The sequence below is a fragment of the Anolis sagrei genome, chromosome 6 (assembly GCF_037176765.1).
Source record: "Anolis sagrei isolate rAnoSag1 chromosome 6, rAnoSag1.mat, whole genome shotgun sequence".
NCBI lineage: Eukaryota > Metazoa > Chordata > Lepidosauria > Squamata > Dactyloidae > Anolis > Anolis sagrei.
Genome location: NC_090026.1, coordinates 22,357,960 through 22,373,704, shown reverse-complemented (window position 1 = coordinate 22,373,704; position 15,745 = coordinate 22,357,960). Strand labels below are relative to the sequence as shown.

General features: G+C 42.5%; 1 protein-coding gene across 1 annotated transcript in view; it reads right to left on the bottom strand.

Annotated features, from left to right (window-relative positions):
* TBC1D17 (TBC1 domain family member 17) overlaps positions 1–10,045 on the bottom strand; it is a 28,851-nt gene extending 18,806 nt beyond the window's left edge. Inside the window, exons 1-7 of the mRNA XM_060780510.2 lie at positions 9,963–10,045; positions 8,254–8,352; positions 6,859–6,933; positions 4,485–4,596; positions 3,303–3,516; positions 1,496–1,607; positions 763–927 (exon numbers count right to left, since the gene is read on the bottom strand). Coding sequence (XP_060636493.2) covers positions 763–927; positions 1,496–1,607; positions 3,303–3,516; positions 4,485–4,596; positions 6,859–6,933; positions 8,254–8,352; positions 9,963–9,983 — 798 coding nt within the window. The 5' untranslated portion in view covers positions 9,984–10,045. The remainder of the gene's footprint in view (positions 1–762; positions 928–1,495; positions 1,608–3,302; positions 3,517–4,484; positions 4,597–6,858; positions 6,934–8,253; positions 8,353–9,962) is intronic.
* Between the last annotated feature and the right edge of the window lie 5,700 nt (positions 10,046–15,745).

The window sequence follows — 15,745 nt, the reverse complement described above, 5'->3', positions numbered from 1 at the left end:
CTATTATTTTCTATGCCACACAGTAAACAGAGGAATTGATCAGCAACTGAACATACTAGATTTATAGGAAGTCTAGGTCCTTGGATGTATAGTTCACTGTAATCTCAGAGCACTCTGAACTCCATCAACGATGGCCAAGGAACTAACTTGGTACACAGAACGCCCATCACCAATAAAAATAATGGAGGGCTTTGGAAGGATTTATAGGAGTTGTAGTTCACCTACATCCAGAGCAAATTATGAACCCAAACAATGATAGATCTAGACCCAACTTGGTATGCATATCCCATTATGCTCAAATTTGAACACTGGTGGGTTTTGAGAGGAATTGGCCTGGACATTTTGGAGTTGTTGGTACTTGGATTTATAGTTCACCTAGAATCAATGAGCACTATGATCTCCACCAAGGATGGAATTGGACCAAAGGAGTGGGCCACTTGCAGCTCTCAAGAAGTCCTTGAGACTGCAACTCTCATAATCACTAGCCAACATATGATGAAGGATGATGGGATTGAAAGTTCAAGAACATCTTAAGGACCACAAATTGCCCATCCCTCAACATGGTTAACCTTGGCAGAACAGCAAACCAAGATGTAACAGCTGATGGCTGCTGGAGACTGCAGATGGCCAAAGCTTGTTTTGGTCTATGGAAGGATATCTCTGCACATAAATACTCCACAAGTGCACACATGATGCCCAGCTGATTACCATTCCTACCACCCTTCTTTGCTCCTCACTGGAGCTGCTTGCCCCAGCACTTACACAGGTGATAACTTCAAAGCCGGTCTCATCTTCGACATTGGCAGCAGCTGCATCGCCCTGGGAATGCTGACCCACTCCATCTTCATGGTGGAGAGCCCCTCGGAAGAAATTGGTGACTTTGGAAAAGCCACCAAATGTGGCGGCATATGGGTCCTGCAGGAATCGCTAAGGGAAAGAAAGACAGCATATTGGAAGGTTATGCTTTGCATTGTATAGGATACTATGGGGCATAATCTATTCCAAGTGGAATGGTCAATGAGAGCTTTCTCCCAACATTTGAAGAGGCTGTCTTACAACTTGTTGCCTCTCCAAGTTTCTACCTAGTGATGGCATATATTAGCTAATCCTAGGGGCTGATTCTCCTCATATGCTGGAGCCACAGCTTTGAAGCCTTTTAGTATCAGGCTTCACTAAATCTGAGTTTCTCTTCAGTGTGATATAGTGGTTTGGGAGTAGGACCTGAACTCTGGAGACAAGAGTTTGAATCCCCATTCTGTCATGGAAACCCATTGGACAGGTTACACACTCTCTGTCCCAGGGAACTCTGTGGTAGTCCACATTCCAAACTAAAGTTTGGAAATATCACTTTTTGGACTGCAATTCCCAGGGGCCACCTTAGTCCAGACTAGTTGATTGGGCAATTGTAGCACCTGCAGTCCCCAAAGGCACTTTCCCAAAGTTCTGTCCCAAACCCACTAAATTAAATGCATGGGTTTTTAAAAGAAAAACTCACTGACACCAGGTTGGAAGAGCTGTCATCAAAGAGCTGAAGCTCATCAAAGGAGTGTGAGAGGGCATACGAGTCGTGTGTGTAAACCAGGTAGAGACGGGAATCTTTGGGAGAGCTGCAACGAGAGAAGGAAAGTTACAGAAAGTTTCTTATTGTGCCCCAAGTGCACCTAGCTCTGAGATATACAGCCTATACTAGTAAAAGGGAATCTTTTCTTGGATGGGGGTTCAATTCTTCCACCTGCATCTAATATACTGGCTAAACAATGTCAGGCACTCAGCAGATGACATCTACAGTACATACAAGTCTTTCTTGACCAGGCTTTCTTCTAGCAAACTACTGAGTAACTGGAAAAAGCAAGGGAAGCGTGGCCATTCAGCAACTGGGAAAAGTCAGGGTATAGGGAACCTGGTTGCCTAACCTTGGTTGGACAGTTAATTTTGCTTTTAATGAGTTTTATGTGACTGAGAGAACCTGTAGGAGTGAATCTTACTGAGTTGGAAATTTAGCTTCTCTCACTGTAGCCTTGTGGAAAAGGCACAACCATCCAAACTTAACCAGCCCATCAGGGGTCATTAGAGTCCCAACCTCTGGATGGACTTGGCTCCTAAAGCACCAGCTAAATACACCTGGCTTTCCTCTTCCTCACATAAGAGTGCGTGGTGCATTACTTTGCAACAACACTTGACGCCCTGAGTCCCCTTCGGGCTTGATAACGGCACTATATAAATACTGCAAATAAATAAATAAACAACATAGTAGGGTTTTTCCAAAATACATATTGCAGTTTGTAATCCCATTTTCTGAATGCTTTTTTTCTGAATGTAGAAAATCAGCACACACGAAGTGCTCTTGATTCACCCTGTGCCAGACATCCTACACAAAGCTTTTCTCTTCATGTCACAGAACAGACAAAGCTGTTCATTCCAATTAGAAGGCTTTTCTTTCTTAAATTACAGTGATAGTACCAATAGTACAAATACTAACAAAGTATTTACAATATGTAAAACCTCTCTCTCTTCTATCTTCATTCACCAACCTCCAACCATCAGCAAATCAACACAGGGTTATTACTACTTTTCTTATCTGCAACAGTCTTAGTTACCACACCCCAATTACTGTTGGTAATCCTGAGACACCGATTCTGTAAGCACTTAAAGAAAAGCTGAGTAATTTACACATTCTGGCACAAGCTTTTTATTTATTTTCAGTACGTTCTGCTTTTCTACTATAAAATACCTTCCAAAGTAATTAAAAATCTTAACATGCTTTTCCTCAACTATTACAATCCAGGAGAAACTCTACTACACAATTTTGATGAACTTAGTCTGAAAACAAAAGCCACTTTGTCATGTAAACAGGGAAATAAAAAGCCTTGTAAGATCTCACCAAATGTCCATCAGATCCAGCAATCTGCTTTCTATAATATACTACCAAAACGAGCTTCAAACAATCTTCTCTTGCCATTGTTTTCCAAAAACTGGGACTAATTTAGGACTTAACTAGAGCTAAAGGCACAAAAAAAAATCAAAATTCATTTTTTTAAAGTTATCCTCTCCCACACCAAGTCCATAACTTCAGATTGCTTTTCTTCCCATTACAAGAACAGGATGAGTAAAATATTTTTGGAGATATGAGTGGAGCATATTTTCCCAATGCTTTGTCACATTAACACAAATCAACAGCACCCACAAAGTCAAAGACTAGATGGATGAGGGTCCTCCATAAGAAATTTGAGCTCCCCTCCCCAATCAACTCCAGCCCTTTTGCCTTTCAGGCAAATGAGACAATAAGAATGAGGGTCACTCACGTGGCAAGGATAACATATTTGCAGAGAGCTTTGAGCAGGGCCTTGGTGCCCCCACGATGAAAATGGAGGGCTTGGATGGAGATACCGTCTTTGGTGATGAAAATCAAGTAGGACCAGCCCAGACCTGGCTTACTTTTGCGGATGGATTTCAGGTCAGACAAGCTGAGAGTGAAAGCCCACTGGCCACGAGGGATTGGGGATTTTGGCACAGAAGCTGGCAGGGAAGAAAAAAAAAAAACAAGGGTAAGGACACTAGGTTCTATCTAATCAAGGGAGCTCAGTAGGTTAGGACTTGGAGAGAGACTGTGAAGGAAAACAATCTGCTATAGGCTATATTTCAGAGGGAGAAACTGGAAATCTTTTCAAAACCATCTTTGAGTATTCAAATGCAAACTCTATGAAATTAATGGATTGCCACAAATCAAGAAGCGATTTGAGAGCACATACAGAAACAGAAAACTGGAAGAAGTGGTACAGTAAAACCTCCAATACTATGGAGGATATCTTCCTGGTCGGACCACACTGAAACCATGGATACAACCAAATGACATTTAATTCATTTCTGGTTCAAACATGCCATAAAGTTGCATTCAAGTACCTGTAGATTTTTAGGAATTTGCCAGGTCCTCCAACACAACTTTGTGGTAATTTCCAGGGGAAGTATACAATAGAATCTCCTGGAGGATCTAGAAAATTCTTAGAGAGACCATTAAATTTTGGGCATGAGTTTGTGAGACAGGGAATATGGGTCCTGTAGTTACACAAGTCTTAATGTGTAAGGATTTTTTTTCTTTTGGGAAGATATAACTCATAATTGCTAGTAAGTTACTTATTCCCTACACCAGTGATTCTCAACCTGTAGGTCCCCAGACGTTTTGGTCTTCAACTCCCAGAAATTCTAACAGCTGGTAAACTGGCTGGGATTTCTGGGTGCTATAGGCCAAAACACCTGGGGACCCACAGGTTGCCCTACACCAACCTGGTCTCTGTATGTACAGCTTTATCAATATTTCTTAATCCATGTCTTTTAGTCCATTACAATATTCCGAAAAGTTTCAAGCCATGGCCATGCTGGCTGGGCGGAACATGGAAGGAGTAGCCACACAGAGGAGTTTTTCTAAGCTCAGATCCATGTCTCTTGGCTACACTAAGCAACAGCCCTCTTTATCTTTCTTTACTTACCATCTGTTTCTTCCTGGACCCGAGATCGAGTCCCCACTGTACTGATCACAGCCCAATCTGGTTCATAACCTGGATCAAACAGTTCTTCTTCAGTCTGGCAGCCCACTGGCTCCTGTGGAGAGGGAAAAAGGACAGTGTTACAATCTGAGAGGGCATACAAGTCCCTACAAGTTTTGCAAAGAATGTTGCAGATCAGGGCCTGACCAATGCATACCACACACACAAAATTTTAGGGTAGTCATAATGAGAACCCCATTGGTGCGAAATGAATTGATTTGGTGATGAATAGGTCGCAATAGTTTACAGAAGAGAAAAACCACCTTCCCATGTGATCATAGTCAGATTCCACAACCTATGAGCAGAAGTGCCCTTAACACCATTAAGTCCCCAAATCATAAGCAGATCTCCTTCACTGGGTTCAAATTCTAAGAATCTGTTTTTGGGATCTGTTTATATATCCATGTGTTGCTGTGCACTGTCAAGCCATGTCTGACTTATAGTGATGCTAAGGAAAGCTTATAACGGCATTTTCTTTGCACAATTTGTTCAGAGAGGATTTGCCCTTGCCTTCCTCTGAGGCTGAGAGGGTGTGACCTGCCCAAGATCACCTAGTGGGTTTCAATGGATGAATGAGGATCTGAATCCTGGTCTCCTAGTGTCCAGTGCAATACACAAACACTCCCATGACTCTCCATCCTAATGTATATTTTAGAAGGCACTGGAAGGCATGAGGATAAGGGGAAGGTTTAGATATGACTTCTGGCCACTCAAATAATAAGGGCACAAGACCAATTAGGCTCTCGGTGAGATAAGACCAAGGAATGCGGAGCCACTGGTACAGCCAGACCGCTACTACCTGTTTGTTGACAAAAAGGATTATGCAGGGGGAAAACAATGTGAGAGAGCTCACTTTAGCTCATGTCTCTTTCTGCTCAAAGTGCTGTATAAAACTGATGTGGAAGGCTACGAATCTTTGTGCCCACACAAAGCATATTGTGTTCAAAAGCAGTTACCCCAATGCAGTTTGCCAAAAAAGAGGTGTGGGGAAACAACCCATGACAGATCCATTAAGTTGAAGGCACATACTTTTTGGTTGCAAATGCCAACTCACAACAAATGTGAATGCCACATCTGCTTTCTATAAATGAAAGGGAAGTTATAAAGCTATGTCCCTGAAATATGACCTGGACTGTGTGATTTTAATTGATGTTTTAATGTTGTGTTTTAATTGATCTGGTTTTAATGCCTTGTTTATTTTTTGATGTATGTTTATACCTGGCATCAAATTGTTAGCTTTGTTAGGCCGCCCTGAGTTGCCTTTCGGCTGAGAAGGACAGGCTACAAGTGTGGTAAATAATAAATAATAAGACCCTCAAGTGTAAAATGTATGGCTGAATACCCATGTCGGAATCCAGCATATTATAGTGCTGGAGGAGAATTCTAAGAATATCATGGACTGCTAGAAAGACAAATAAATGAAAGTAAAGAACAAGGCAAAACGACTCAGCCATTAGCCACATCATGAGATGACACAACTCATTCGATAACCCTAGATAGAATGGTAGGCAGTTGGGAAAGAGGAAGAACATATGACAGATGGATTCGTTCAATAAAGAAAGCCATGGCCCTAATTTCTAATACTTAAGCAGAGTAGATGGTGACCAGGCCCTGAGGCTTTTCATTTAAAGGGTGACCAGATGAAACTGACCTGATGACAAATAACAACTAATACTAACAGAGTGCATTGACATTGGATTATATTTTGTGTAAGCTGTAACCTGCCTGAGGTATTGTCTAATGAATCACAGGATAAAAATAAATACATATAAAGAAGTTTCCAATACCACAGTAAGCTTTTACTATTCTAAAAGTGCCTCAGAGACAACTCAATGAAAAAGAGGCTACCTCAAAACTGGAAAGCACAGCAAAAAAGAATAAGATATAAATTTAACAATGACATTAGTGTGCAAAGTGGAGAAGTCAAGAAACTTAACTCTTTTTGTAGAAAAATAATACACAAGCTTCTGAAAAACTTTTACAGAAGTACTCAAACCTGGTTAAAAGAAGCACAGCTCAAGAAACAGTTCAAATCAAGAACACATGCAGAAGTAATTTCAAAGTTATTTCACATTCCTGCTGCAATTTTCTTGATTTGAAACTAATTCAAAACAGCAGTCCACTGTTTTGCCAATGCTGTATCTATGACAACACAGTGGTATGCTAAGAATAAAAAAGCATACTAAGGATACCTGATACAATGAATAGTCACTAAAGGAAATCCATAATTTTTGCCAAATCATTGGGATGAAATGCATTGAAAAGTTGATTTGAGAGATATGGGTGAAGGACTGTAATACCAGGAAAGGGGTCTCACCTTCTTGGTGTACACAATTTGAGCAGAATCTGAAGACTCCTCTATAGGTGTCCATTGCAGCAAAGTATCTGAACCCTGAAGAAAGGAAGAAACAGCATTCTATAAAAGGCCTTGAACGCCAAAATACACTATCCATAGATGTACATGTACTGTATTAAACAATCCACAATATAACAGTTCCCAGTTTAGCATACACATAATTAGAGTACATACACTGTATTGAGACACTCTAGATGAATGAAGGAAATCTGAACGGTCAACACTATCATGCAAATTTCAGGAAAGATGAAAAAAACTGTTTCTTCTAAAAGCCACTTGTAAAATCAAGAGGCCATCTAGAACACTGCTTCTTAAACTGTGGGTCCCAAACCCAAATGGGGTCCCCTTAGTTCAATGTTGGGATCTCAAAAATTGTAAAAGATTTCTGAATGCCACCTAGACATTTACATGAATCTGTCAGCAACAACAGTGGACTCTGCAGAAAATGCTTCATTTGCACTTCACAAAAATGAACATTTAGCAAGCCTGTTTAGCAAGCCTGTTTAACAAGCGTTGCAAATGCTGATTATCATTTATATAATTTATCATGGGTATATAGATATTTTATATATCCATATACCCAGGTTCGCATAAACTTTGCTCAGGCAGGAAAGGGTCATGAGAAAATTTCTCAGGTAGAAAGCAGTCATGAGTGGGAAAAGTTTAAGAAGCCCTGATCTAGAATACAGTGAGCCCATGGTATCCAATGGGGTCTGGTTCCAGGACCCTCTATGGATGTTCAAGTCTCATTATATACTGCATAAAGTTGTAATAAAATGGTGATCCTTATAGAAATAGCAAAATCAAGGTTTTGTTTCCAGAAAGAATATTTCCGTGTTATGGATGGTAAAATCCATGGGATTCAGAAGTCATACATATAGATGGGCAACTGTATTGGTGATGTAATGATTTTAATTCATTATTTTAATGGTATAATTCTATTTAGTGTTCTAGGCTTTATATTGTACATTGTTTTAGCATTGTTTAACATTCTGTGAACAAGATACAGGAAGTCTAGGAATCAGGTGTCCTGCTTCCCCCTTATGATACTTTCAAGTAAGCCACAGTTAGTACAAATCACAGTTTGTTGGTTTCAATATGAAAAGCTATGGTTAAACAAAACCAGAAGTTAAAGTCCCTTAATTCCTCACTATGTTATATCTGAGAAGCAGCATGTCAAAACATAACTCAATGCGGTTTCTTCATGTCACGCTAAATCAAGGTTCAAAATATTTTCCAAACACGAACAGATTCCTCAGTGCTAGCATCTGACGACTACCACCACCCACCCACCCACCCCCTGCCTCACAGTCACATGGCTTTTCCATTTCAGTTGGTAACCCACATTGAACCCACCTTTTCAATGATGCGGATAACCCCTGGGATGAGGGAATCCTGATCGGGATGACGCTTTGCACTGGTGTGCAAGTAGACACCATCTTTCTCAAATGCAACCTGGAACAGAAGAAAATGGGCATTTAGAACAGAAAAAGCCACAAAAGCCAGCCCTCCCGTTCCTCCTCAACATACAATTATGGCACGAAACTCAGAATGCATCTATCCTTTAGAATTAAACCAGTTTGCCACTACTTTAACTGCCACAGCTCAATGCTAGCGAAGCTTGAGAATTTAGTTTTGCAAGGTCTATATACTTGTCAAACAAAGGGTGCTAGTACCTCAGCAAACTACAAATCCCAGGATTCCAAAGAATTGAGTCATGACTGTTCAAATGATGTCAAACTACATTTATTCTACAGTGGAGAATCACTTTAAGTTACTTTTTGGCATTGTTCAAAGAGACTGTATCACAACATCGCAACATAGTGGGAAAATATATAGAAGGGACAAAATTACAGGCATAACATTGATTTACAAATTATTGTGTATGTATCTGTATGTGTATATGTGTGTTTGCAGAAGTTTAGGAATGGTATTGGTTTACTGTGTATCGATATATGGGTGTGTGTATATGTGTGTGTGTGTATTTGCAGTTGTTCATAAATGACACTGCTTTACTGTGCCTCTATTTGTGTGTATGTGTGCTTATGGATAGATAGCATATGTATGTTTACAGGAGTTCAATAATGGCATTGTTTAACTTGTTGTCCACAAGGACTCCAATATCTTTTTCACACGTATACTGTGTGTGTGTGTGTGTGTGTATTGTTGTTGTTCATCCGTTCAGTCGTCTCCGACTCTTCGTGACCTCATGGACCAGTCCACGCCAGAGCTCCCTGTCGGCAGTCACCACCCCCAGCTCCTTCAAGGTCAGTCCAGTCACTTCAAGGATGCCATCCATCCATCTTGCCCTTGGTCGGCCCCTCTTCCTTTTGCCTTCCACTTTCCCCAGCATAATTGTCTTCTCTAGGCTTTGCTGTCTCCTCATGATGTGGCCAAAGTACTTCAGCTTTGTCTCTAGTATCCTTCCCTCCAATGAGCAGTCGGGCTTTATTTCCTGGAGGATGGACTGGTTGGATCTTCTCGCAGTCCAAGGCACTCTCAGAACTTTCCTCCAACACCACAGCTCAAAAGCATCGATCTTCCTTCGCTCATATATATATATATACACACACACATGTGCAGTATAATATACTGTATAAATACTGTAAATATGTATGTACATAAAGTACACAAACATTACACATGCAGACATACACACACATGGTGGGCCAAAAGTCACAAAGGTGTTGCAATATTTAATAGCCCCTTTATTGATTTATTTTGTTTCTAATTTGCAACAAAATATATTGTTTATATGGGAAATAACATTTGCAGTACAGTGCATTTCAAAGACATTTCAAAACCTGATTAAGTCTCTGTGCCTTTTGGGCCCTCCCTGAAGGGCCTGCATAAGTCTCCCCTCGACCTCTCAGCTGAGGAAAAGGCTTCCCACTCGACCGCCCACCCACTGCATTCACAAAATGGGCGCCAGGGCCTTCCCACGGCTCCCACAAAGGGAACTAAACTCCTCCAGGGAGAGAAACCTCTCTTTCCCCCTCTGAGCCTGGTCTCTTTCTGTGGGAGGCGAACCCTCCCCACCCCAATGGGCCAAAGGCACCGCTCACCCTGCAGCCTCCTAGCTCCATTCTCCCTGGCAGCCACTTCCGGGAAAAACAATTCGTCACTTCCGGGTCCTTTTCTGCCCCTCCTGCCTCTTTGACGCCATTACTGTTAATGGCGGAAGAAGCGGTTGTGAAGGGAGATGTGCTTCAGACGCCATTTTGGAATAGGGCAAAATGGGAGGGGGCTAAAAATGAAGGTTTGCTCTGACCTACAAGAAGCACTGCCTGAACATCAAACAAAAAGTGGGCGCTAGAAACAACATCATACGAAAGCTGACTGGCACAACCTGGGGATCACAACCAGACACAGTGAAGACATCTGCCCTTGCGCTGTGCTACTCTGCTGCTGAGTACGCATGCCCAGTGTGGAACGCATCTCACCACACTAAAACAGTAGATGTGGCTCTTAATGAGACATGCCGCATTATCACAGGGTGTCTGCGCCCCACACCACTGGAGAAATTACACTGCTTAGCCGGTATCGCATCACCTGACATCCGCCGGGAAGTAGCAGCCAATAGTGAAAGGACCAAGGCAGAGACATCTCCAGCTCATCCCCTGTTTGGGTATCAGCCAGCACGTCAACGACTTAAATCAAGACATAGTTTTCTTAGATCTACAGAGACACTCGCTGGAACACCCCAGCAAGCGAGAGTCCAAAAGTGGCAGGCCCAAACCCAGCACCTCAATTCATGGGTGATACCAGATGAGAGATTCCCTTCTGGGCACACAGAAGACTGAGCGACTTGGAAGGCGCTGAACAGACTGCGCTCTGGCACCACGAGATGCAGAGCCAATCTTAAGAAATGGGGCTACAGGGTGGAATCCTCGGCATGCGAGTGCGGAGAAGAACAAACCACTGACCACCTGCTGCAATGCACCCTGAGCCCTGCCACATGCACAATGGAGGACCTTCTTGCGGCAACCCCCGAGGCACTCCAAGTAGCCAGATACTGGTCAAAGGACATTTAACCAAATACCAAATTTGCAAAATCTGTGTGTTTCTTTTCCTTTTTCTTTTTAATCTGTGTGTTTGTTTTGCTCTGTTAGAATTGTAATACAATGGTTGCTGATGACACGATAAATAAATAAGCAGCTGACTAAATGGGAGAAAACTCACACAATGGGGCATGTTGTCTTTCGCGTCTTGGAAGGTTGTGCTGTAATCCACCCACAGGGGTGTGCTGTCACTCTATCTTCTATGAAGTGCCATCAGAACTTCCTCCTTCCTTTTGGTCGCAGGGCATTTTCTGAACTTTTTCTTTATGGTGTCGGAAAATACCTCCCCAGCTTGTTTTAATGTTACATAATTTCTCTAATTACAGCTCAAGCTGTTTTCAAACTGCTTAGGTCAACAGTAAGCTGGGCTGACAGTCGGCAGCTCAAGCTGACCCAGGGCTTCGAACTGGCAACCTTTCGGTTGGTAGATGTTATCATTAGGTTCTTGTAGGTTTTTTTGGGCTATAGGGCCATGTTCTAGAGGCATTTCTCCTGACGTTTCGCCTGCATCTATGGCAAGCATCTTCAGAGGTAGTGAGGATGCTTGCCATAAATGCAGGCGAAACGTCAGGAAAAATGCCTCTAGAACATGGCCCTATAGCCCGAAAAAACCTACAAGAACCTAGTGATTCCAGCCATGAAAGCCTTCGACGATGTTATCATTGCTGGTGATTTATCAGCAGTAATAATAATAATAATAATAATAATAATAATAATAAGGCTCAGTCAGGCCTTCAAATGCTAATGAAGGTGGTCAGTTGAAACATTCACACCTAGCTCCAGCAGGGAAGAGCTCTTTGCCCCACCCCAGCCATTCCACAGATATATAAACCCATTGTCCTAATTCCAACAGATCTCTGAGGATGCTTGCCATAGATGCAGGCGAAACGTCAGGAGAAATGCCTCTAGAACATGGCCCTATAGCCCGAAAAAACCCACAAGAACCCAATAATAATAATAATAATAATAATAAAAAAACTTTATTTGTACCTCGCTACCATCTCCTCAAGGGTCTCGGTGTGGCTTACATGAGGCCGAGCCCACAATACAACAATAAAAACAATAGCAACAGTAATACAAACAATAAATAAACTCATAAACAGAAAATAGCAATAAACATTAATAATAACACAACGACATTTAAAAACCTATAGCAGGGCCAAATGTACTAATTAAAAATTTAAAAAATAATAAGGCTGGGAGTGACCAGGTGACATATAAACAGGATAGAAATTTTGGAGAGGGATAGAGCATGTAGACAATCCTAGATCACTAAAAAGTGCATTTAGGGACATATTGCTGGGAGTTTCCCTATTCTGGGAAGGCACACTGGAACAACCACGTTTTCAGGCTCCTCCTAAAGACTGCCAGCGCAGGGACATGTCTGATGTCCCTGGGGAGTGAGTTCCAGAGTCGAGGGACCACCACCAAGAAGGTCCTGTCTCTCATCCCCACCAATCGCGCTGTACTAAAGCCCCGGCCGGAAAGACTGGCTTGCTGTGAGTTTTCCAGGCTGTATGGCCATGTTCTTGACTGAACGGTTTGGGACCCGCCTATCTGCGTGACCACATTTCTGTGTACAAACGCACACGAACTCTTTGATCGTCTGGAGAGGCCCTGCTCCTGCTACACCTCCTTCGCAGGCCCGATTGGTGGGGACGAGGGAGAGAGACTTCTCGGTGGTGGCCCCTGGACTCTAGAACTCACTTCCCAATGACATCAGACATGTCCCAACTCTGGCAGTCTTTAGGAGGAGCCTGAAAATGTGGTTGTTCCAGTGTGCCTTCCCAGAATAAGGAAAACTCTCGGCAATATGCCCTCAAAATGCACTTTACCACTGATTTAGGACTGACTGCATTCCCTCAATTCTCTCTGAAAATCCTATCCCAGTTATATCCTATCTTGTTCACGTCAGCATTATTTTTTAATTTTAATCTATTACATTTGGCCCGGCCATTGGTTTTCAATGCTTGTGTCACTGTTGATTGCTTATTGCCTATTTGTGTTTTTTTGATTTATATGAATTGTATTGTATTGATTGTTTAAATGATGTTTCGTTTATTGATGTATTGTGGGCTTGGCCTCATGTAAGCCGCACTGAGTCCCTTGGGGAGATGGTAGCGGGGTACAAATAAAGTATTATTATTATTAATATTACTCCCACATCTAAGGCAGGCATCCTCAGACCCATGACCTCACAACCTCTGAGGATGGCTGCCACAGATGTGAGCAAAACATCAGGAGAGACTGCTTCTGGAACATGACCATACAGCCTGGAAAACTCACCCATTCGTATGCTTGCCCACCATGCCCTGCCTCATGCACAGAGAAAGAACTATTTAAAGCGACAGACAATGCAGTCACTACTGCCCGCTTTTGGTCAAAAATTATTTAGCTACTTATGCTCCCTTTATCAGTTTTATACTTGTTTATTTATACAATGCTCTGGACACGAAATAAATAAAACTCCGTCCTCTATCTCCAGCAAAGGATCGCTGCCTTGGCATGGCACTGGAGCTTGAACACCTCAATTATGCTAGGAGTGAAACCATAGTGAATGAGGTTGAATGGGCCTTAAGAAGCATTGCTAGTAACAAGACAGCAGGAGATGATGGGATCCTAGCTAAACTGTTTTAAATCTTGATAGATAATGCTGACAAGGTGATGCATGCCATATGCCAGGAAATATGGAAAACACAAGAATGGCTATCAGTCTGGAAAACATCAATTTATATCCCCATACCAAAAAAGGAAAATGCTAAAGAATGCTCAAACTTTTGTACAGTGGCACTTATTTCTCATGCTAGTAAAGTAATGCTCAAGATCATGCAAGGAAGACTCCAGCAATACATGGAGAGAGAGTTGCCAGATGTACAAGCTGGGTTTAGAAAAGGCAGAGGAACGAGAGACCAAATTGCCAATATCCGCTGGATAATGGAGAAAGGCAGGGAGTTTCAGAAAAACATCTATTTCTGTTTTATTGACTATTCTAAAGCCTTTGACTGTGTGGATCATAATAAATTGTGGCAAGTTCTGGTAGTATGGGCATACCAAATCACCTTGTCTCTCTCCTGAGGAATCTGTACAAGGACCAGGTAGCAAGAGTGAGAACTGACCATAGAACAACAGACTGGTTCAAAATTGGGAAAGGCGTACAGCAGGGTTGTATACTCTCACCCAACTTATTCAACTTGTATGCGGAACACATCATGCGATGTGCGGGGCTTGACGAATGCAAGGCTGGGGTTAGAATTGCTGGACAAAACATGAATCTTAGATATGCAGATGATACCACTTTGATGGCCGAAAGCGAGGGGGAGCTGAGGAGCCTTCTAATCAAGGTGAAAGAAGAAAGTGCAAAAGCTGGGTTGCAGTTAAACATAAAAAAAAACTAAGATTATGGCAACAAGAATGATTGACAACTGGGAAATAGAGGGAGAAAATGTGGAGGCAATGACAGACTCTGTATTTCTAGGTGCAAAGATTACTGCAGACACAGACTGCAGCCAGGAAATCAGAAGACGTTTACTTCTTGGGAGGAGAGCAATGTCCAATCTCGATAAAATAGTGAAGAGTAGAGACATCACAATGGCAACCAAAATCCACATAGTTAAGCAATGGAATTCCCTGTAGTAATCTATGGATGCGAGATTTAGACCATAAGGAAGGCTGAGCAAAGGAAGATAGATGCTTTTGAACTGTGGTGTTGGAGGCAAGTTCTGAGAGTGACTTGGACTGATCCAACTAGTCCATACTTCAGGAAATAAAGCCCGACTGCTCATTGGAGGGAAGGATAGTAGAGACAAAGATTAAGTACTTTGGCCACATCATGAGAAGACAGGAAAGCTTAGAGAAGACAATGATGCTGGGGAAAATGGAAGGAAAAAGGAAGAAGGGCCAACCAATGGCAAGATGGATGGATGCTATCTTTGAAGTGACTGGCTTGACTTTGAAGGAGCTGGGGGTGGGGACGGCCAGCAGGGAGCTCTGGCGTGGGCTGGTCCATGAGGTCACGAAGAGTAGGAAGCGACTGAACGAATAAACAACAACAACGGGTTGTTGTAGGTTTTTCTGAGCTATATGGCCATGGTCTAGGGGCATTCTCTCCTGACATTTCACCTGAATCTATGGCAAGCATCCTCAGAGGTAGTGAGGTCTGTTGGAACTAGGAAAAAGGGTTTATATATCTGTGGAATGACTAGGATGGGACAAAGGACTCTTGTCTGCTGAAGCTAGGTGTGAATGTTTCAACTGACCACCTTGATTAGCATATAATTGTCTGACAGTGCCTGGAGCAAACTTTTGCTGAGAGGTGATTAGATGTCCTTGTTTGTTTCCTCTCTGTTGTTGTGCTGTTGCAATTTTAGAGTTATTTAATACTGGTAGCCAGATTTTGTTCATCTTCATGGTTTCCTCCTTTCTGTTGAAATTGTCCACATGCTTGTGGATTTCAATGGCTTCTCTGTGAAGTCTGACATGGTGGTTGTTGGAGTGGTCCAGTATTCCTGTGTTCTCGAATAATATGCTGTGTCCAGGCTGGTTCACCAGGTGCTGATTTCTCTGGTTGAAGTAGCCTGCAGTGCCTCCTCTATTCCTTCCCCGTGACTCCGCCTCCTTTTCCTACGTCATCTTCTAACTCCATTTTCGCTTTGGGCAGAAAAACCTTCACGCTCGCTTTTCCCTAGCGCTGCCTTTTCCTCCGCCATCTTTGGAAAGGGCAAGGCGTGGGCGTCGCTTCCATGTCTTCTGAGGGCAACCGGAAGAGGCGGGGCCGAGGAGGTGGGGAA